A 24,387-nucleotide genomic window follows, 5' to 3' on the forward strand; every position below is an offset into this window, starting at 1 on the left:
TTGTAAGCAAAAAGTACGATACTTATTTTCAAAATTATTTAAAATAAAATGTTCCCATTTTCATTTCTATATTTGTTTCAGTTGTGCATTTGGGCCGAAGTAGTAATTTCTAGAAGAAAACAATTTTTTTTATTTTTTTTAACAGAGAAAAGTTGAACGTTTGAACATGCTCTAGTGTTCCTCGAATGAAAATTATTACGGAAAATAAATTCCCTCACTTTTGGTCAATAAAAATCAGTTTATTTCACTGATACTTTTCATTTATGCACAAGTCAGTCCTATCTTATCTTATTAAAAGAAAAGGCTCTTGATTAGTTCATGTGCCGGATCGGATTTTTTGATCTTCTTTTTCAGTTAAGTACATTTTTACATGTTCAACAAAATGTTTCCGATCTACCTCTGTAGAAAACATCTTATTCATATTTCTGTTATCAATATGATTAAAAAATAACCTGGAAGGCAAAATGGGTTAAAAAATTGTATGTGAATTCATTACTTTCAGTATTTTTTTTTTTCAATTGTCCGCAAAGTGTCATACCATTATTTCATAAGCATCAGAACTAAATTTATATTTTTTAGACAACAAATGCTATATGGACAAATATGGAAATATTTTTGCAAATCTTTCAATTGCTTTTGATTCGACTGATAAAATACCAATTCGTGTCACATCTAGGCGTCATTTATTTCCACGTGCTATGTGTACAATTAAGCAAGAAAAAACACATTTAGGTTGCATATCGTTCCCACGTGCATAAGAAATATAGGTACTTGGTTGAGAAACAGGCGCCTGATTGTTAAATTTTTTCCAGCGATAAATGAACATTATGTTTTGGTTACTATCCAGTTGCGACGACGTTTGCTTGACCATAGAGACGAAAAACAAACCCCTCAAAGAAAAGAAAATCTCTGGATGGATGGATGCCATAACTTTTCAATTTCAGATTTTGGAAAAAAAAATGTATATGTTTCATTCGATCGGCAAAATGTCAATCTGGGTCACATCTAGGCGTCATTCATAACCATGTGCCGTACAAATGAGCTAGGGATCAAGTAGAAAAAAATCAAGGTTTCATATCGCCACGTCTTGCATTGAAAAGAGGCTTGGTTGAGAAATACGCGCCAAAATATTCCCACTGATCAGTATGCTATACCATGGTTACTATCCTCTCGCGACGTTGGCTCGCGACCGACGCCTCGACTATGGAGACGAAAAACAAACCGCCCAAAGGAAAAAAAATCTCTAGAAAATGGATGTCATGACTTTAATTTGTTTCGAAAAACTACTAATTTTGTATGAGAGCCCCCCTTCCCTTAAGTCGGAGCGGTTTGTAACTATTATAGAAACCATCCCCGGCCCCAAAAACCCTCAGATGCCAAGTTTCACGATGATTGGTTCAGTAGTTTCCGAGTCTATAGGGAACAGACAGACAGACAAACATTCATTTTTATATATATAGAAGATTAATACATTAAATTAGGTGTTCAGTTCAATAATGAACTTTCAGAGCCCTATAGTTAAATAATCACTAACATTTATTTATTTGACTTAAATTTGCTGAGCGCAATCAAGCATTTTTATAAAGGAGAACATCCTGTCGTGTAAAAAATATTTTAAACTTAAAACTAAAAACTAAAGCTATCCTAAAATTAAACTAATTGTAGAGAGAGCGAATCTCTGCGATAGAAGACTGCATCGATTTGCCTCTGAAGTTGGAGATTATTTTGTTGGCCATCTCTTCGATAGTTTCAATGCTTGCAATCCGATGAAGATCTTCGGTGCTGAGCCAAGGTGGAAGCCGCAAAATCATTTTCAGAACCTTGTTCTGAATCCTCTGGATGGCTTTCTTCCTCGTCGCGCAGCAGCTAGACCAAATCGGAACTGCATACATTATCGCTGGTCGGAAGACTTGCTTGTAAATGAGCATCTTATTCTTCAGGCACAGTCGGGATTTCCTGTTGATGAGAGAATAAAGAGATTTAGTGTATTTATTACATTTTGATTGAATATCTTCAATGTGATTTTTAAAAGTAAGATTCCGATCAAGTGTAAGTCCCAAGTGTGGTAGATATGTCCTGACAAATGAATAATGTTAAAAAAATAAATTATATAACGGATTAGTTTCTTCTAATAACCGGATTAGTTTCTTCTAATAAAAAAATATTAGGATTAGTTTCTTCTAATAACCGTGTGTATGTCTGAGTTGTATTACTGTTAAAATAATGATGATGTGGTTTGTGTTTTGTTAGGTGTAAAAATATTTGAAAATTAAAATGCATTAAAAAATACTATACATGATTACAAAGATTAAAGCGTTTATTTTTTTAACATTATTCATTTGTCAGGACATATCTACCACACCAAGTACTTCACGTTATCAGACAATTATAGGGCTTGTGATATAGCTCAGTTGGCAAGTCTGTTGTCTCCTGAGCCGATGTCCGTGAGTTCGAGCCCAAGAGTAAATATCGAACACAGCTGTACCGGATAAGTTTTTCAATAACTATCCGCCAACTGTAACGTTGATAAAGTCGCGAATGCCATAAATATGGTAAAACGACTATAATCGAAACAAAAAACAAAAAAAAGTTATCAGACAATTCTAATGAAACCCCATTAAAAGTTATGGAATGATTTTCATTAGGTTTTAAAAAATTTGCTCTTGGCTTATGGGGAAATAAAATAAGTTGAGTTTTGGAAGCGTTAGGAGAAATTTTCCACATTTTCAAGTAATTCAAAAAGGAATTTAAATTTTGTTGCAATCTACTGCGTACCACCCGTAAATTTCGACCTTTGGCTGAAAGCAAAGTATCATCAGCAAATAGTCTTCTACCTTTTCCTTCTGGTACATCAGGAAGATCAGAAGTAAAAATATTGTATAAAATTGGCCCAAGTATACTGCCCTGAGGGACACCAGCTCTAATGGGTGTCCTTTCAGAGCATGCATTTTGATAGCTTACTTGTAAGGTTCGACTAGTCAAATAATTTTGAATTATTTTGGTGAGATATACAGGAAAATCAAACCGAGCTAATTTAGCTACTAAACCTTTCTGCCAAACACTGTCAAAAGCTTTTTCAATATCAAGAAGAGCAACACCAGTTGAATAACCTTCAGATTTGCTAGCGTTAATCATATTAGTTACACTCAAAAGTTGATGTGTAGTAGAATGTCCATGACGAAAACCAAATTGTTCATCAGGGAAAATAGAATTCTGATTAATGTGAATCATCATTCTATTCAAAATAACTCTCTCAAATAGTTTACTTAAAGAAGGAAGCAAACTAATTGGTCGATAACTTGAAGGCTCTGAAGCACTTTTTCCAGGTTTCAAAATTGGAGTTACTTTGGCATTTTTCCATTTATTGGGAAAATAAGCCAAATGAAAACATTTATTGAAGATTTTAACTAAAAAATTTAAAGTGCTTTCAGGCAACTTTTTAATAAGAATATAGAAAATCCCATCTTCCCCTGGAGCTTTCATATTTTTAAATTTTTTGAAAATCAATTTAAGTTCATCAATATTTGTCTCACAAGAACTTTCAAATACATTTTGTTTAGAAAGAATATCATCAAATTGAAGGGAAATTTGAGCATCAATTGGACTTACAACGTTTAAATTAAAATCATGAGCAGACTCAAATTGTTGGGCTAATTTTCGAGCTTTTTCTGCATTAGTTAAAAGAAGTTTATCCCCATCTTTCAAAGTAGGAATTGGCTTCTGGGGCTTTTTCAGAATTTTAGTTAATTTCCAAAATGGCTTTGAGTAGGGTTTTATGTCCTCTACTGCTTTAGCAAAATTTTCATTACGAATGAAATTTAAACGACGTTTGATCTCTTTTTGAAGGTCGCAATAAATTAATTTCAAATAAGGATCCCTAGTACGTTGATATTGGCGTCGACGAATGTTTTTCAGTCGTATCAAAAACTGAAGATCATCATCAATTAAAGGTTGATTAAATTTATGTTTAACTTTGGGTATTGAAGCGGCTTTAGCATTGACTATTGAAGTTGTCAAATTTTCTACAGCCAAATCAATATCTTCTATTGAATTCATTCGAACGTTTACATCTAAATTACGTTCAATAAAATTCATATATCGCTCCCAGTTAGCCTTTTGAAAGTTAAAAGCTGATTTTAAAGGGTTTTCAATGGGACTTTGGGATAGAGAAAATGTTACTGGAAGGTGGTCTGAATCGAGGTCCGCATGAGTAACTAATTGACTACAATGCTCGCCTAAATCCGTTAGAACCAAATCAATTGTGGAGGGATATCTAATTCAAGAGAAACAAGTATGCCCATTAGGATATTCAACAGTATAATAACCTGCAGAGCAGTCGTTAAATAAAATATTCCCATTTGAAGTTGATGAAATATTATTCCAAGATCGGTGTTTTGCATTAAAGTCACCAATAATAAAAAAATTAGATTTATTTTTGGTGAGTTTTTGTAAATCTCCCTTCAAAAAATTTTTCTGTTCACCGCTGCATTGGAAAGGCAAATATGCGGCAACAATTATAATTTTCCCCATAGAAGTTTCTAATTCAATTCCAATTGTTTCTAAGACTTTTGTATTGAAAGAAGGAAGAAGTCTAAATTTGAGACGACTTTCGATGACAATAGCTACACCCTCACCATGTCGATCAAGTCGATGATTTCGTAAAATTTTAAAGACAGCAATGCGTTTCAAGTTATTTTCTGGCTTTAAAAAATTACCAGTGATGGCATCAATATGTATGTTATGGGTTTTCAAAAATAAAAAGAACTCATCTTGGTTAGCCAGCAAAGATCTAGCGTTCCAATTCATAATATTTAAACATCTAGTTGGATCTATGAGGGAATCGTAAAGTCCTAATAATAACGTTAGCATAATTAAAAGAAGTTTGGCAACCCATTTTCAACCACCTCTGAGAACGTTGAACAACGAGTCTGTGACGCTGAATCAGGCCAGGTAACATTAAAATCACTTTGAGCTTTACCAAGACGTGATTCCAAAGAAAACCGAGGCTGACCGCGAACAGGCAGATTGATTGCCGGCTTGACGTGTGAAAACGAGATAGAGGAAGGGGGAGAAGAAATTTGTCTGACAATTTTGGGAGATTTTTCCAAGAAGCAATAGTTATTGCCCTAACGGAACAGTTTATGGAATTGGAGGAATGATTACCTGCGCAATTCGCACATTTGAAGAATTCTATTTGAGGTTAATCACCACCAAAAAGACATTTAGATTTTTCATGATCGAATGAGCCGCAAAGCATGCATCTGGCATTAATTCTACAATTTTTAGTGCCGTGACGAAAAGCTTGACAGTGACGAACTTGTGAAATATTTTGAAGAAAATTGGTAGAAGATTTTCGAAACGGTTCAAATTTGACTCGACAATGAAACATGAGACGAGCCTTTTCAAGAATTTGCAAATTATTAACCAGATTCTTTTTTTTTTTTTAAATGGATCAAATAAAACTCAGGAGCAAAACCAACACTACTGGTATTATTCGTATTGGTTCTTTTCCTCATTTGAATTAATTGAATAGAAGAAAAACCTATCAAAGAATCTAATTCGATTGTGATATTATCCGGTGTCTGATCGCCGGTGAGACCACGAAGTACAACTTTAAATGGACGATCACTTTTAGTGTCGTATGTAAAAATTGGTGTTTTCAAATAATTGAATTTTTTTTTTAAATCATTGAAAGATGCCGCCAATATACGAGCAGTTCCCCTTCGACCGATCTGAAAAGAAATCTTCACATTCTTGACGGAAGTGACGATTTCTTCCCGAAAACATTGAAGTCCGGAATCGTTACCGTAATTGGTGGAACCTTTTCATTTTTGAGAGTTTAAGAAGAAGCAGGTTTCTTATTACTCTTATCATAATTAAAAATTAATATTTCCTTATCACCGATGTTATGAAGGACTTCGAATGAATTGGAAACTTCAACTTTTATGGCCGATGGAGCTGAATTAGGTTCAGCAATCCTTTTTCTTCCGGCTTTCATCTTTGCCGATATGACGAAACGAGAAAAATATAAGTAAAAGATAATGTAAATAACTTTAACACTGAAAAGTGATGATTGGAAAACCGGTAAGAAAATATTTTTTTTTTGTTTCGATTATAGTCATTTTACCATCATTATGGCATTCGCGACTTTATCAACGTTGCAGTTGGCGGATCGGTATTGAAAAACTATCCGGTACAACTGCGTTCGATGTTTACTCTTGGGCTTGAACTCGCGGACATCGGCTCAGGAGGCAACAGACTTGCCAACTGAGCTATATCACAAGCCCAGAAAATAAAATAAATAATGTAAAATGTTCCAGCACAGGTTCCAGCATGTACATGGCAACGATATGATGCTCCAAGGTACGTGTTGACGACTCAACGGTGATGGAAGTGAAGTGCAACTATTTAATTACCGGAATTGTTTGTCCAATCGAAGAAATATTTCTTTTCAGGTTAATAACAAAAATATTGATCCAATGCGTGTTGTGATATTTGCTTATACATTCCATCTAAACCAGAAAACTAGTATGAAGCCGAGATAAGAGAAGCATTAAGAAATTGATAAAACGACTATCAATCGACTATCAAATGATATCAATTCAGCTTATATAGAACTATGATTCTATCATTTAGGGAAATGGTATGATATTTTGTGTGAAAATATTTCGATAAAATGGCTGATTATTAGATGTTTTGAAAAGAATCATGAAAAACGAAAACATGTGGTTATAAGTTAGGATTGTACTTGTACCAGTTCAAGTATTTCCTTCAAATAACAATTTCAAGAACACAATTTTAAAATCTAAATCACACTTGTCAAAAGTGTTTCCTGATTATATCCTTCCATTCAAACTCCAAAACAAAATTGTTTGCTAGGATGCAGAGGTGACCTCGATCCTAAAGCGCAAAGTTACCTAATTCTACGTCAAAAACTTATTAAGTTTAAGGGAGGTCCAAAATAGGACCAGAGGGTGGTCCAAATTACCGACCAGAGTAATGATCGGAGAAACGAGTTTTTAGGCTTAAATCTTGTTACATTGTAACAAACGACGATATGTTTCGATAGAAATAGCATCGATCTTTGTAATGAACGGATAAAGCAGTCAAAGATTGTAATATGTACTTTTTTTTATTTCAGAAAACAGCATAGCAACTTCCCAAAGCGGTCCAAAATAGGTCCGTTACCCTAGAAAACTTATGTTTTAAATTCCTTTGTGCCGCAAGAAGGGAATATAAAATTTCGTAAGAATAGAAACATTTGCCCATCCGGATACATGTTTTGGTAGCGCAACTGATTTATTGTGTATATTAATCGTATGGATTTCGATGCTACTGATTCTGGATCTGGTATTGCTACAGAAGTCATACGGATTTTTTTTTAAATCTGTGCCTACATATTACTCTTAATAAAACACTGTAAAATATTCAAGAACTCAACCACTTTCTAAACGGTTTTATTTCTTTAATTTAGCACATATTCAAGTTTTTATGTAATGATATAAAAAATGCTTAAAACGTTTGTCGTTTTAGTATAGGGGGTTCCCATACAAAATTTACTCATTAAGATTTACACCAATTTTTTTCGGGATTTTGATTATATGGGATGATTTATCCCAGGAGTCCTAGGTTTTAAAAAAATCTGTTGAAAATAGTCTTCACACAAATGTAAGTTACGCCTTATTTTCGATATTATTTTATAAATTCTGATTTATTTTAATTTTTTTGAATGTCGTGTTTTGCAAACAGAAAAAAATCATTTCAGAAATTTAGAACTTATCATGTTTGCGTGTACAAATTCAAAACTCAACTTGCAGCTCTTATTTTGAAAGGGTTTCCAACGCATTAAAATGGATTTTTTTTAAATATTTTTTTTAAATCAAAATTCCAACTTCATTCCCCTTAAAAATGAGAGCTGCAACTTGAGTTTTGAATTTGTACACAGATACATGATTAGTTCTAATTTTCTTAAGTGATTTTTTTTCTGTTTGCAAAACACGACATTCAAATAAATTCAATAAATCAAAATTTATAAAATAATATCAAAAATGGGGCATGACTTACATTTGTATGAAGACTTCTTTCAACAGATTGGTTTAAAACCTAGGAATCCTGGGATGAATCATCCTAAAGAGTAAAAATCTCGAAAAAATTGATTTAAAACATAATGAGTAAATTATACTAAAACGACAAACGTTTTAAGCAATCTCATTACATGAAAACTTGAATGTGTGCTAAATTGAAGAAACTCTGAGTAACTCTGTCTTATTTTCCATTTATGTTGTTCTCCATCAATTCATAAACTGGCTCTCCTTTGACAGGTCTTTGGTCATAAATACATGACAGCCTAAAATCTTTTTCCTCGTCAGCTTTTTTATCTTTCCAGGATAATCCACAACCAACTTTACGCGCTTTGTGGTACAAAATTTGCTTCACTTCTTTGTTAGTTTTACCATCGTAGCTTATTATTTGGGCTCTATCTAAATGTCGCATGTTGTGACCTGCTCGTTGGATCATGTAAAAGCTGGCTGATGCTCTGGTGTTAATATCGGACGCTGAATAATGCACAACTGTCGCATTTGGAAATATAGCTGTAGCAACACATGTTGCCGCACGACAATTTCCTAATAGAAATTCGGCTATTTCTTGCAGCTCACCGCTCCATTCTAAGTCAGCCATTCTAACCGCCTTTGGGAGCTCGGAATCATGCGTATGTACCCATTTCCGTATAAAGTTGTGTATTCCCAGAAGTGTGCGCTTGTCAGAATCTCTTACGTATTGATATTTAAAATTTGAACAAGGCGATTCGAAGCATGTGGCATCTTTTTCCCAGCTCTCGCAACTACTACGCAACGCTGTACACTTTCTAGCCTCCAATTCTTTAAGGTTGGTAATAAAAAGTAGAAAACCTGAAAAAGTAAAATGATACATTTCGATACAGTATAATCTATGATGAAAAATTTCGAAGATGTTTTCTTGTTTTGGAAATGATCTACATATTATACTTTTAAGAATTTTTTTTTATCACGATCTTCGATATGAAATATTTTTTGCTGTAAATTTATTGTGTCTCCCTTTTTAGTGGAAACGGTTTGGTGTTATAGTAGTTTCTTCAGCAGCAGTGTTTTGTTTTATCTATTTTGAATTGAAATCCAAAGCTCTCTAAAAACAATTCAATTCCAATAAATTAAGATGAAAATAGTTTGAGGTCAATCTCTTAAACCAGAACTAAAACCATTGAATCTTTAAACATATTTTTAGAAGGTTAAATATTCACATTTTTTTCAAAACGATAAATCAATGACAAAGAAGAAGCTAAAGTTCACTTATTCCATAAAAAGTCAATACTTACCTATTTTTAAAACGAATACGAAGGTGATCGCACTTGACTGCATCTCAACACAATTAGTTCCGTTACCGTGATAAGTGACACTTAAAGGAATGATCTTTCCCACCATTTATATACCAACAAAATATTTAATTGTATGTCAGTCATACATCAGTTATGAATGTGGTCAATGGTGAAATGATGTAGCAGCTGTTGAATCATTGCATCGTAGTCTCAATAAATAAATAGAATGTAATGAAACACTGAATTAAAAATTAAAAGTAATATCCGGCTGAAGAGTTATAAAAATAACTTCATTGCTGCATACTAACTCATTCATAAATAAAAAAAAATCTTATTAACTTTCTACTGTATAGGAGCCCATGTTTACAAATATGTTTGACCATGAAGGTTTTTACTTTTTTCCAGCTTAATTCAGTAGGGGAGAATGGGGTATCATGGGTCACTTTTTTCTTTGTTTCATAATTTCTTTATTTGAGAAGATAAAAAGAAAAAAATAAATGGAAAGGTTTTCTACATTTTTTCGGTATCATTGGTTTTTTTTTATTATTTTTTTTTAAACATTAATTTTCCGAGTTCTGAGTTTAGTTTTTTTTTAAAAACATTCCGAGCTCTAACTGTTTAAAAAAAGGATTTTTTTTTTGGATATGGAAAAACTATGGGGAAACGTGAGCCACCAAATCCAAATTGACTAGATAACGTGCTAAGTTTATGAGTTGATCCAAAACTAAAATTTCATAATTCATTTAGTTATTTAAAGATGCAGATAGTAATAACGTATTTTAAGTTCTGAATGTGTATAAAAACATCAAAATATAGGTGGCTCAAGATACCCCACAAAATGTGGCCCACGATTCCCCACAAGCAATGATTTGCAAATTGTTTGCGTTTGTGTGACTTATTGATGTTTCATGAAAAATTCCTTTTCCTCGTGAAAGAACATGACAAAACTCATAAGCGACAAAAAAGAATTACAAAAATGACAAAAATGACAAAAATGACAAAAATGACAAAAATGACAAAAATGACAAAAATGACAAAAATGACAAAAATGACAAAAATGACAAAAATGACAAAAATGACAAAAATGACAAAAATGACAAAAATGACAAAAATGACAAAAATGACAAAAATGACAAAAATGACAAAAATGACAAAAATGACAAAAATGACAAAAATGACAAAAATGAGAAAAATGACAAAAATTACAAAAATGACAAAAATGACAAAAAGGACAAAAATGACAAAAATGACAAAAATGACAAAAATGACAAAAATGACAAAAATGACAAAAATGACAAAAATGACAAAAATGACAAAAATGACAAAAATGACAAAAATGACAAAAATGACAAAAATGACAAAAATGACAAAAATGACAAAAATGACAAAAATGACAAAAATGACAAAAATGACAAAAATGACAAAAATGACAAAAATGACAAAAATGACAAAAATGACAAAAATGACAAAAATGACAAAAATGACAAAAATGACAAAAATGACAAAAATGACAAAAATGACAAAAATGACAAAAATGACAAAAATGACAAAAATGACAAAAATGACAAAAATGACAAAAATGACAAAAATGACAAAAATGACAAAAATGACAAAAATGACAAAAATGACAAAAATGACAAAAATGACAAAAATGACAAAAATGACAAAAATGACAAAAATGACAAAAATGACAAAAATGACAAAAATGACAAAAATGACAAAAATGACAAAAATGACAAAAATGACAAAAATGACAAAAATGACAAAAATGACAAAAATGACAAAAATGACAAAAATGACAAAAATGACAAAAATGACAAAAATGACAAAAATGACAAAAATGACAAAAATGACAAAAATGACAAAAATGACAAAAATGACAAAAATGACAAAAATGACAAAAATGACAAAAATGACAAAAATGACAAAAATGACAAAAATGACAAAAATGACAAAAATGACAAAAATGACAAAAATGACAAAAATGACAAAAATGACAAAAATGACAAAAATGACAAAAATGACAAAAATGACAAAAATGACAAAAATGACAAAAATGACAAAAATGACAAAAATGACAAAAATGACAAAAATGACAAAAATGACAAAAATGACAAAAATGACAAAAATGACAAAAATGACAAAAATGACAAAAATGACAAAAATGACAAAAATGACAAAAATGACAAAAATGACAAAAATGACAAAAATGACAAAAATGACAAAAATGACAAAAATGACAAAAATGACAAAAATGACAAAAATGACAAAAATGACAAAAATGACAAAAATGACAAAAATGACAAAAATGACAAAAATGACAAAAATGACAAAAATGACAAAAATGACAAAAATGACAAAAATGACAAAAATGACAAAAATGACAAAAATGACAAAAATGACAAAAATGACAAAAATGACAAAAATGACAAAAATGACAAAAATGACAAAAATGACAAAAATGACAAAAATGACAAAAATGACAAAAATGAGAAAAATCAAAAATGAGAAAAATGACAAAAATTACAAAAATGACAAAAATGACAAAAATGACAAAAATGACAAAAATGACAAAAATGACAAAAATGACAAAAATGACAAAAATGACAAAAATGACAAAAATGACAAAAATGACAAAAATGACAAAAATGACAAAAATGACAAAAATGACAAAAATGACAAAAATGACAAAAATGACAAAAATGACAAAAATGACAAAAATGACAAAAATGACAAAAATGACAAAAATGACAAAAATGACAAAAATGACAAAAATGACAAAAATGACAAAAACGACAAAAATGACAAAAATGACAAAAATGACAAAAATGACAAAAATGACAAAAATGACAAAAATGACAAAAATGACAAAAATGACAAAAATGACAAAAATGACAAAAATGACAAAAATGACAAAAATGACAAAAATGACAAAAATGACAAAAATGACAAAAATGACAAAAATGACAAAAATGACAAAAATGACAAAAATGACAAAAATGACAAAAATGACAAAAATGACAAAAATGACAAAAATGACAAAAATGACAAAAATGACAAAAATGACAAAAATGACAAAAATGACAAAAATGACAAAAATGACAAAAATGACAAAAATGACAAAAATGACAAAAATGACAAAAATGACAAAAATGACAAAAATGACAAAAATGACAAAAATGACAAAAATGACAAAAATGACAAAAATGACAAAAATGACAAAAATGACAAAAATGACAAAAATGACAAAAATGACAAAAATGACAAAAATGACAAAAATGACAAAAATGACAAAAATGACAAAAATGACAAAAATGACAAAAATGACAAAAATGACAAAAATGACAAAAATGACAAAAATGACAAAAATGACAAAAATGACAAAAATGACAAAAATGACAAAAATGACAAAAATGACTAAAAAGACAAAAATGACAAAAATGACAAAAATGACAAAAATGACAAAAATGACAAAAATGACAAAAATGACAAAAATGACAAAAATGACAAAAACGGCAAAAATGACAAAAATGACAAAAATGACAAAAATGACAAAAATGACAAAAATGACAAAAATGACAAAAATGACAAAAATGACAAAAATGACAAAAATGACAAAAATGACAAAAATGACAAAAATGACAAAAATGACAAAAATGACAAAAATGACAAAAATGACAAAAATGACAAAAATGACAAAAATGACAAAAATGACAAAAATGACAAAAATGACAAAAATGACAAAAATGACAAAAATGACAAAAATGACAAAAATGACAAAAATGACAAAAATGACAAAAATGACAAAAATGACAAAAATGACAAAAATGACAAAAATGACAAAAATGACAAAAATGACAAAAATGACAAAAATGACAAAAATGACAAAAATGACAAAAATGACAAAAATGACAAAAATGACAAAAATGACAAAAATGACAAAAATGACAAAAATGACAAAAATGACAAAAATGACAAAAATGACAAAAATGACAAAAATGACAAAAATGACAAAAATGACAAAAATGGCAAAAATGACAAAAATGACAAAAATGACAAAAATGACAAAAATGACAAAAATGACAAAAATGACAAAAATGACAAAAATGACAAAAATGACAAAAATGACAAAAATGACAAAAATGACAAAAATGACAAAAATGACAAAAATGACAAAAATGACAAAAATGACAAAAATGACAAAAATGACGAAATTGACATTTATTCGCGGTTTTGACTTCAATTTGGTGTCACAATTCTAAAATTAGTTTTCTGACCTTTCAAAGCGTATTATTCACCACTAGCTGACGCGGTGTGCTTTGCTACCCAATCACTTGAGTGGAGGGCATAAATGGCAAGTAAAATTGTATGTAAAATTAAGATTTTTGTTTATATTTCTGGTTTTTAGTGCTACCTGATTGAGATATAATCTTGATTTAATGCTATCTAAGGGAGATGTAATTTAGATACTCTTGCATAGACTTTATTATACATGTAGGTATTATTATTTATATAAAATTGAATATGAAAATATCTCAACTTGATAAAATTTTATTTATCTATTCTGAGCGAGTTGGATTAATAAAAATAAATTGTTTTTGAAAAAGATTGAACGAAAACATTTGGTTCAACATACACTATTGTTTCTGAATGTGTTTCAATGTTGTTTAACTTTTTTGCTATAAAAAAACTAATTGATCTGAACAGGTTTGAGTCGTTGATTCGATTTTTTAATAGATAAGTTGTGGTTATTAAAATCGATAAAAAAGGAATTAACTCAAAATAATCAAATTATTCAAGCTACACAGAAATTTTTTTTTTACTATTACGTGTCACTGAAAACTGCAACCTTTAAAATACATCACCTGTAATTAACAAAACCTGTAATTTTAAATTGTTTTCCTTGAAAGTTAACCAAGATTCATTTATTTTAACAGCAAATGTCCTGTTAAAAAGTTGTACACTAAAAATTAAATGTCACATAATCATGTTTTAGACCTGTTTGCAGAGAAAAAACTTGAACCCATAATTTTCAGCGAACCAATTCAACTTCTCAAAGGAAAAAAATAACATGATTTAACTTTAAATACTCATATTCTTAAGATATTTTCGCTGTTAATTAAGATCTACGTTAAAACTAGAGTTCCCTGATAAACGTTTCATCTGAAAGCAAAACCATCTTACGTTCCTCAGAACAAACCTCATCACTTTAAGGTTGTCAAAATTTATTGGGACGAAGCCGTTATATTTTCATCTTTAAATGTATCATTGCAAGTACCATCACTACCATCGATGTTCAGGTATTTTTCCCAAAATAGCATTCTTTAAATCTGCTGTTTTCAAGAAACTAATGTTTTTCTACAAAACTGAAATTTTATGTAAAATCTGTGACGCTCAGTGTAAAGCATGGATCTGATGGATTCTGGTTATCTTAAATATTATAAAAAATAGTTATCCAGCCCCGAGATACAGCACAGCAATGCGGCTACTAGTTTGACCTTTCTTCATGGTTTGTAACATTTGAAAAACGGTTTATTTGCTAAAAGATTCGCTTCGATACATACGTTTCCAGATGATCGGACATTGTTTTGTCGGTCTAAGATGAAGAACGAAATTAAAAAGCTCCATCCCCTATCGTTGGCTGCCCGATTATTAAATCGTTCATGTGGCACCTGATGATGCTCAACCTTGTCGCCGAGCTGCGCGAGAAATCCTCTTCCACAGAAAATATTCACATTAGAGCGAAACCGTGCGTCGGAAATCGAGATCGAACTTGAACTTCGTTCGGAATAGTGCGGTTTCTTATCTCATTAGTTGAAGACTGTTCCACAAATGACGTGAAAATTCAACAACAACAAAACGAATGATAAAATTTAAAGGAAAACATCTGAAAAACGCCCGTAAACATGTCATACCCAGTTTGGTAAACTTTTTCGTTGTCGATTTTTCGGCCGACCTGCGTCGAGCCTGCGTCACTTTTCGACGACCTCGCGAATGGACTGGCCAGGATCACGTTTTCGATATTTTTGGCAGTTTCCATCGATCGATCGACGACGACCTAGGTCTAAACTTTCGATATTTCCAAATCAATTTCTGTTTGGCAGATAAAGGTGACAAAGATAGATGGAAATGAATTATTGTTAATGATCGATGAAAATTTCTCCAAGAAAGTGCGTGAAATTTGAACTCCAGGGTAGCAATTTTGAAACTTGTTTTTTTTTGTGACTACAGGATTGTTTTTTTTTTACCATTTGGACCGAAACTCAGGATCACAACTTTAACATGTGATTTCTGAGCTTGAGAAACGTTTTCACGGGAAATTTTCCATCCTGGACCGAATGGTGGATTGAATACGCAAAACCGGTAATTCACCGTTCCTTCCACTGAAAATTGAGCATAGCTTCCCAAGTAACACAGATTAAGCCAACTAGCATTAGAAAATTTTATTATGATTTTATTATGGCACTATTTTGTGCGGCTTGTTTTATGACGGTTTTTTTTTATAGTGCATTATATACCAGTTTCGCAATAACCAGTTTCGACCATTTGAAAATGCTAAAAAAGCTTTTATCAAACATATTGTTTTAGTTGATTTGAAAAAGTTTTGAATGCGTTGTTTAAACTACAATAAAACACAAACGTAGAAGTTTGCTCCAAGCTTTCTTTTGCATGTTTTATAATAGCACTCATTGCTTGATTATTAAACCACCATAAACTTAGTGACAGCTCTCGATCAAGACGTCAAAATTGCACATATTTGAATTGGAACTCCCATTTTTACACATTTTTGATAAGTTATGGGGGTTGATTTTGAGTTAAAATAAAAAAAAAATATAAAAATCATTGAAAACTTCAAATAACTAATAAGTCATTTATCTGACCATAATAAAGTTATTAAGAATTGACTAACGCCATGCAAAATCGAAAGGCACATAATGGTGCCATATTGATGGATTCACAATGTCAAATATTTGAAAATAGTTTTTCAGGCCTATTTTCCATCAATTCCATCATGATTGCCCATCAGATTTAACGAGGTGCATTTTTATTAAAGATACTTTTTCATGCCCATTTTACCTAAAATCTTGACTGACAGTAGAAAAGATGCTGATAATATGGTTAAAACATTAGTTGTTTGGCTATTAATTTTACTAGATTATATTGCAGTAATGCAATCATCATTTATCAACCATCATGGCTGCTAGAAAAAATGAAACACAACTCAAAAGCATTGGTGACCAAAATTATTATATTTTATCGAGGTTTAAAAAATAAGTTATGATAACGTTTCCAAATAGCCAGCTTTTTCAGAGTTCTGGTGATGTTAAAGAATGAGCTTTAGTTTTTTTTAAATGAAGATAAATGCTATAGTTTCAACGAAGTTTTGCTGACCATAATACAGCTAAAATTGTTACTTGGGTTTTAACCTTTTTAATTTCGATCAGCAGAGCCAATCTCAATTACGCATACGATTGATATTTTCAAAATTCGCACTTTTACCAAACAAAATCAGAATTAAATCCGAGATGCTTGTTCATCATCGATGATTCACAAAAGTTTCTCGATCTTTCAGCTAAATAAAGTCTGTTTCATATAGAATCTGGTCGGATAAAATAAATCATTTCTCCGCGAAAAAATAACGTACAACAAAAGTAAAAATGTCATTTTGTAGGGTTTTTATAGCACTTTAAGGAAAAAATACATGGAAATCATTCGTCAGCTTTTCGGATGAATTTTCAAACTTTTTTTTTGTGATACCACCCATCCTTTTCTGCGCAGTACTGCTGGTAACCTCATTCGCCATCTGATTCCACCACTTTTCCATTTGAGCGGGTTTTTGCATGGTTCTGCCACATTTCTTTAGTTTGCCCTTAACTATTGCCCAATATTTCTCGATGGGACGAAAATCCGGACAGTTTGGTGGATTGATACTTTTTTCAACAAAATCGATCTTTTTCTCCTTATACCACTTAACGATATCCTGGCTGTAGTGGCAGCTTGCCAGGTCCGGCCAAAATTTCTTCGGACCTTTGTGGGACCGAATGAATAGCAAAACCCTCTTTTGGAGAAATTCTTCTTTTTAAACAATTCTATTCATTGTTTCCCCAGTGATGAAAATCTTAGTCTTCTTCCCACAACTACAGGTTCCTTGCCAAATCATCAACTTACGAGCAAATTTATCTGCCAAAACAAACTTGAATCTACTCGCAACATTCCCTTTACGCATCGCAAGGTAAAGTTTGTTACCGGGTATTTGTCCAAAATCCATTTTGACGTAAGATTCGTCGTCCATCAAAATGCATCCGTTGTACTTGGTCAACACTTTCTCGTACAACTTCCTTGTCCTGGTTTTGGCAACCAGGTTTTGTTTCAGCGTCCTGTTGGGGTGTTTGCTTGCATGATACGATCGCAAGCCTTCTCGCAAACAAATTCGTCGAGCTGTACTGTGGTTCGTCTTGAACTTTTTCGTCATATAACGCAAGGAGATTCCAGGATTATTGTGAACTGATCGAATTACCTTTGCTCGCAGCTTCCGGTCATATGTTCCACTTTTACGCCTGGTTTGTTTTGCTCGATCCACCGTAAGGGTCTCCCGGTAACGTTGCAGCACCAAATTTACAGTCGATTTTGGATGTTTCAGGAATTGCGCGATCTTTACCCCTGACCACGTCGGTTTCTCTACGTGAGTGTGCAGAATTTTCTTCCGCGTTTCGCGTTCCATCGTCGATAACTTTTGACTGACTGCTTCAATCTTGATGAAATTTTCACCATTAAATAAACAAACCATCCGGATCAAAACACTGTCAATAGATTCGCGATGTGACAACTAGGGGCGCTGTAGTAAAAGATGCGACCAGATTCAATGTGAAACAGATTTCAGCTCACTACGTATCATTTCGTCTAGATAATGGGTGGCCAACATTTTCAACATGCGGGCCAAATTCCAGAAATAAGATTGGCTGGCGGGCCACAAATACAAATTGTTCCGGAGTATTAAAAAAAATTATAACTGATTTTAGAAAACACTATGGAAAAAACATTTGCCTAGGTCACATCGGTTATAGATCCATCTTAATAAGTTAGTTTTGTTACGTGCATAATTTAATAAATTTCGCTCCATTTGAAAAAAAAAAGTATAAATATTATGCAATACGAAATGAATTATCCCTCCCAACTTATGTATGGTTTCAAGGGATTTAAAACTTCCGCTGTTTATTCATCCCAAAAATGTCAAATCGCGTGTCTACAATGCACATGAAGTCAATTTTATGGTCTCCAAATAAAAAAATGACCGTCCATTTTCCAAAGTTTTCAAGTTTACCGTTCTCCTTAGAAACAATCGATGGACAAATTAGGGAAAAACTGCAAAATGGAATTGTTGAAAAAAAGTAACGGTCACAAGCTTTTGAAATTTCAAAGAAAATAATTATTTCAACGAACTTTAGTTTATATTATGAAAAATATTGATTTTACAAAGTACGGACCTTAACATCAACTCAATACAACTTTTTTCTAAATTTCCAGTATCTCGATTTGACAAGTGTGTTGGGAAAAGCCACTTTAAACAGGATGAAGGCGAATTTGAATGTTCTATAATGATTGCACCTTCTTCAAGTAAATTTTTTTTGCTAAAATGTCGCTCTTCTGAGAGATTTGTCAGTAACAAACCGGTTCAAGTTTAATTCTACTACCAAACTGTAAAATCTGTCTAGTTTTTCATTATTGATGTGCACAAATACAAAGCACGTTGCCAATAAAAATATATTTGGATTTGGTTTAACTTTCAAAAATATACCCTTTTCTGGAAAGCTGTGCAAAAAATTACGAATTGGAAATAATTTACAGAGCAAAATTTCGATATGTTACATAATTTGCCAAAGTTATCAAATTTTTATGGATGAACGAAGGTTTCAAAATAGAATTCAAGTTATAAATGGTGAAGTTGTTTTGAATTATGATATTGATATGGTTCGGTGATTTTTTTACCATTTTTATACGATTTTAATACAATTTTACTATCTTTCTGAGGCTATCCAAACTCCTCAATATTAAAACTAGAGTCCGCTTGAACACTCTTCATACCAATGATACAGTGAGCGAAATAAGAATAGCACCACTATGTGTTTTGCTTTAAAAATATGAATGATTGAAAATTACGAAAATTTTCTTCCACAGTTTGTTCTGAATTGCTTAACGGATAAATCAAGCATAAGTTTACTTTTTTTGGAGGTAGCAATTGGCGTTGAGAACCAAAAATGTGAAAAAGGGATGCGAAATAAGAATAGCACCACTTGAGTTTTTCAACCAAAACAAGATTATTTTTAAAAATTTATTGTTCAAAAGTGAATAATAATGCTTCTACGAATTATTTGAATAGATAACTGCATTTTAAGGAGTTTTCCAGAATTCCAAAGGTTTTCAAAGGTATTAAAAGGGGGTTTTAAGAGATGCTCCTTTAGCGTTAAGGAATTTTATATTTGAGCTATAAAACTTTATCAAATCGCTTTATTTCTTCATTAACATTCATATTTATGATGCAAAATGATGAAACATAAATTTGAGGCTGAGTTTAAATCCAAAAAGCAGGTTGGAATTCAAAAACACTAATAATGTTTTTTAATAGTCAAACACTATTTCTCTAGTTTTAAGTCATAGATGGCAGCACTATCTTGCCATTTAACCAAATTCATGCCCATTTTCGAATATCCGGGATTAATTAAGGAGTGCTGGATGATTTTTTTCAAGAAATAAATACATGTACTTTGTGAACGCTTTGGAAATGCTAAGATCACTTAATCCAACAAAATAAGAATTGCATAAAGGTCACTAAAAGTGAATTTTTTTGGACCGATTATCAGAATAAAGTTATACTTTGCGATGGAACTTGATGGACCAGACGGCTAGCAATATTCTTGGTATGATTTGCAATTGAATCGGAAGTTGAGATGAGCAGGAATTTTGCGCGGTTGTACATTTTTGTGCTGGTGATTCTTTTGCAAATCCGGAAAAACTTTTTTGCAGCGTGAACTTCCACAAAACTGTGATGGGAAAATACCTCAAAATGATGAATATGGGCCTAAATAAACCTGGAAAATCAATATTGAGACTAAATTTGGTTTTAACTGCAAGTTAGTGCTGCCATCTAAGACTTGAAACTGAAAAAATTGTGGTTTGCTTAACAAAATCAAAGTTTTTTATTTCCAACCTATTTTTTTATGATTAAAAGTTAATCCCGAATGTTTGTTTCATCATTTCACGTCATTTTAATGAAGAAAGTAAGTAGTTTGGAAAAGAATTACAGCTCAAATATCAAATTCCTCAACGCTAAAGGAGCATCTCTTAAAACCCCCTTTTAATACCTTTGAAAACCTTTGGAATTCTGGAAAACTCCTTAAAATGCAGTTATCTATTCAAATAATTCGTAGAAGCATTATTATTCACTTTTACACAGTAAATTTTTAAAAATAATCTTGTTTTAGTTGAAAAACTCAAGTGGTGCTATTCTTATTTCGCACCCCTTTTTCACATTTTTGGTCCTCAACGCCAATTGCTACCTCCAAAAAAAGTAAACTTATGCTTGATTTATCCGTTAAGCAATTCAAAACAAACTGTGGAAGAAAATTTTCGTAATTTTCAATCATTCATATTTTTATAAGCAAAACACATAGTGGTGCTATTCTTATTTCGCTCACTGTATGGAAGAAAATTTTACGTAATTTTCAATCATTCATATTTTTACAAGTAAAACACATAGTGGTGCTATTCTTATTTCGCTCACTGTATGTGGTCACCCAAACCCAATCGGGAAAAATTGAAAAATGTGTGATGGAATTTACAGATAATGTATCAAATACCCTATAATTTCGTAAAAGTTGTTATTGTATTCGTTTTTATTTATGTGACGGTAACCTTTTTTGTAAAATTATATGAGGCCTTTAGAGCCAAGAGCAAAAATTATCAATGTTGAGTAAATAATGCCAAATGATTCTTCATGTTTCAAATTATATTTGGTGTTTTTTTTTTCAGATTTTTTAAATTATATTTATATAGTTATACGTTCGACAGGAAATTGCAAATGTTCGAAAAATGAATGAAAAATGGCCTAACACAATAATTTAAAAGCGTGTTTTCTAGTAATAAGTTTTTATACACTTTTATTCTTTCGGCTTATAGCATTTCAAAGAAATGTTCAGATCTTTGTTTTGAATTCAGCTAGTGCTGTTTCAGTTATATTTATCCAAATGATATATGAAGGATAATAAAAACGTTTAGTTTTCAGAACATGGCATTTCCAAAATGAGCTTCGCGGGCCACATGTGGCCCGCAGGCCATGGTCTAGATAGTTTTTACGAAATATATTTGTGCATATTCCAGAAAAGTGTTCGAGAATTTAGGTGGAATGTTAGGACAAATCATTTAACAAAATATTTCAAAATTTATAATTTAACTTTTAAACTTTTAAAAATAGCTTTGAAAAATGGACCAGGCACATGGCAAGACTGTCGGACGACCCCTCGTCTCATGGGCCGAGGTTTTCTCGCGATATCAAGGTTCCACTGAACACGTACACATCCATACACTGATCCGGCAACTTTCCATTGCAGCCCCCGTTTTATAGCGAATAAGCCGCGCCGCCGCCGGGAGAGAGCGAAAACAGTCAATGCATCAGAGTAGAGATCGACCTACCAAGGCAATGTGAGTCCGATGTAACAAAAAAAAAAATCGCTTTCCCACATCAAAACAACAACAACCCGTCCCAAAACACTGAGCGAAACGACGAGAGCGAAACTGCTGGAGAGACGAGCGGAATCCAGAACAGCTCTTCGGCGACTTGAATGCTCCGTAACATTTCAACAAGCGACGAACCTGTGCGCTCTTTTTTCCTCTGTATATCGTTTGCGCGGTTCGGTATGAAAGTCATCATAATCATTTATGGTTAGCAAACTGATTACTTACTGCATACCCACCCACCCCAAATGCGCTAACTTGTTCGATGCAGTCAGAGCTGTTTGCCCTGCCTTGTTGTGGCTATCAGTCGTAGATTTTCAGTGCATCGAATAACGTCACGTTGGAAATCAAACTCCATTCGAATCGTCAGGTTTTTTCGCGTACGAGTTTATTGGTTGTTCCCCAAACCGTAAGCAAATGTTCACAGTTGGCAATCTTGCCAACACTGAGTGTGATTGCGTTTGTTTTTTTTCGGAGAGTGAGAGTTTTTGAGGATATTCCACCCCGTTTCGGGGAGATGATCCGCATTTCCGCATTCGACTGAACCGGATTGGCCGGACGGACGAACAAGTCCTTGGTTAGCTCCATATTTTGAAGGACACTCTACAATACGGCCAAGTTTTGCGATTGATGGGTGTTCCGAGAGTTCCATGCTCCTAGACGAAAAACCAGTTTCCTACGGTACGGAATCTTCTGATCCCCGTTTCTCCCCTCAATCGTCACCATCTGAGGAAGTCGAACTTGGCTGGATTTCCCCGACTGCCCCCATCTATAGGTATCTGCCTAGATCAGAAAGACAGACATCGTCGTCTTAGTAGGTAGTGATCGCGAGTTTGTTAGCAGTTTTGTGAATGTGTTGGTCCCCAAAGATGCCGATATCATCATTCCGCGACTAGAGCGGCTAGATTCTTCGATGATTCGAGAGATTCTCGTGATCAGTTCCCTTGAGTGATCCGTTCGAATCAGACCCAATCTGGATTGTGATTATAGACGCGTGCGGCGTGTGTGTTTTGCTTCTGAAACCCGGATATCTTCTGTTTTAAGTAGCAGGTAGTGAAATTGAACAACGGAGCCAAAAAAAAGTGAAAATCAGCATCCCATTTCGCAATTTCCAAACAAATAACAATGGGACACGAGCGAAGAAGTGAATCAAGATTTTAGAGATCTCGAAGTGACAACTCTCCCTACACAGTCCACAGAGTGATCTGAACAGAGAAACCTTTGTGCCGTGGATTATGCAGAAAAGAAAAAAAATCAAAGCCATCCAACATCAAGGGAGCAGTTAAAAATGATCAAAACAGGAAAAAACAGTGCAAACCCCCTCAGTGCGTTCGACAGCTTGCTAGTTAAAAAAAAAGAAAAACAAATTATGGCACTAGCAACACATTACATGTATACACACTGTACCATTGATGATGGATGAAGCGACTTACCTACTAGCTACACGAGTCATGCGTTTCAATCGAGTACAGTCCAGCGAATGGCAAAAAAATGGGTGGTTCAAACGATGAATGTTGAAAAAATAATCAACTATTATTGAGACTTCTTTTTGATTAAATTTGAATAATCATTGAAATATTGAATGAAAATTTACCCAAAACAACACCACAGAATAAAAGCAACAGGTCATAACAGGGCAAAAGGCATACAGGGTGCCTTGACCGCCCTATAAATACGGGAACTATTCAGTCGAAAACGGTTTCCACAATGGCTCCCATACAAAATTTTCATGAATATGTTCCTGCCGGAACAATTTTCAAATGATTTCCTTCAACTAGACTAACAAATTGTGTCATGATTAAGATGATTGATGGTATTGGTAGACAGTTTAGGACATTTGTATTCCGATGATTTGTTGTTTTGAACGAACCCCCCTCTCGTTTTTGAATAAATGGTTTTTCATACACTTTCAACACCTATAAAATATAACAAAACTGACAAAATAGGGATAATTATACCGAGAGTGTTCCTCGAAACCGTTATTTTATTCTCGTCAAAACCGATATTGAGGATTTTTTTTCAAAACTCCCAACGAAATGGCAGTCTAAACAGAGTTTAAATTGCAAAATACTTGTTTCTTACGAAAACCCAAACGTTGTTCATATTTACTCTCATCCGTCTCAGACATTTTTACCCGTTACATTCCCTGGAGTGTCAATTTGAGATTCCTTACTATAACCGCTATATTTGTCTTGTTTTTCAACCGTTTTGTACAAATTTATAGTTTTCGAAACCTCCTAATGTACCTCAAATATGTTTCTCAGCTTTAATACTTCATTTAATCGTTATTCAAAGTCTAAGAAAAA

The 24,387-nt window shown here is 32.6% G+C and overlaps 2 protein-coding genes across 3 annotated transcripts in view; one reads left to right on the forward strand and one right to left on the reverse strand.

Moving 5' to 3' along the window:
• Positions 1-7,276: 7,276 nt before the first annotated feature.
• On the reverse strand, positions 7,277-9,422 carry LOC129739404 (uncharacterized). The gene is made up of 2 exons (XM_055730841.1): positions 9,353-9,422; positions 7,277-8,909 (listed from the first exon to the last, which is right to left on the reverse strand). The coding sequence occupies exons 1-2, from the start codon at positions 9,393-9,395 to the stop codon at positions 8,266-8,268; spliced, it is 687 nt and encodes a 228-aa protein (XP_055586816.1). The 5' UTR covers positions 9,396-9,422; the 3' UTR covers positions 7,277-8,265.
• A 12,954-nt stretch (positions 9,423-22,376) lies between these two features.
• The window catches only part of LOC129757671 (ABC transporter G family member 23), a 208,239-nt gene continuing 206,228 nt past the window's right edge, over positions 22,377-24,387 (forward strand). The window contains exon 1 of one of the 2 annotated variants that reach the window (XM_055754987.1): positions 22,377-22,490. The gene's annotated coding sequence lies outside the window, so the exon portion shown is untranslated. Of the gene's footprint in view, positions 22,491-22,988; positions 23,132-24,387 lie in introns of those variants that run through there. The other variant, XM_055755056.1, reaches the window with a different exon arrangement.

Source organism: Uranotaenia lowii, chromosome 1 (genome assembly GCF_029784155.1).
Source record: "Uranotaenia lowii strain MFRU-FL chromosome 1, ASM2978415v1, whole genome shotgun sequence".
Taxonomy (NCBI): domain Eukaryota; kingdom Metazoa; phylum Arthropoda; class Insecta; order Diptera; family Culicidae; genus Uranotaenia; species Uranotaenia lowii.

Coding starts and splice junctions, on each gene's coding strand:
- LOC129739404 (XM_055730841.1), bottom strand. CDS start 9,395: ATGCAGTCAAGTGCGATCACCTTCGTATTCGTTTTAAAAATAG. Junction 8,910..9,352: donor CGTATTCGTTTTAAAAATAG/GTAAGTATTGAC, acceptor TTACTTTTTCAG/GTTTTCTACTTTTTATTACC.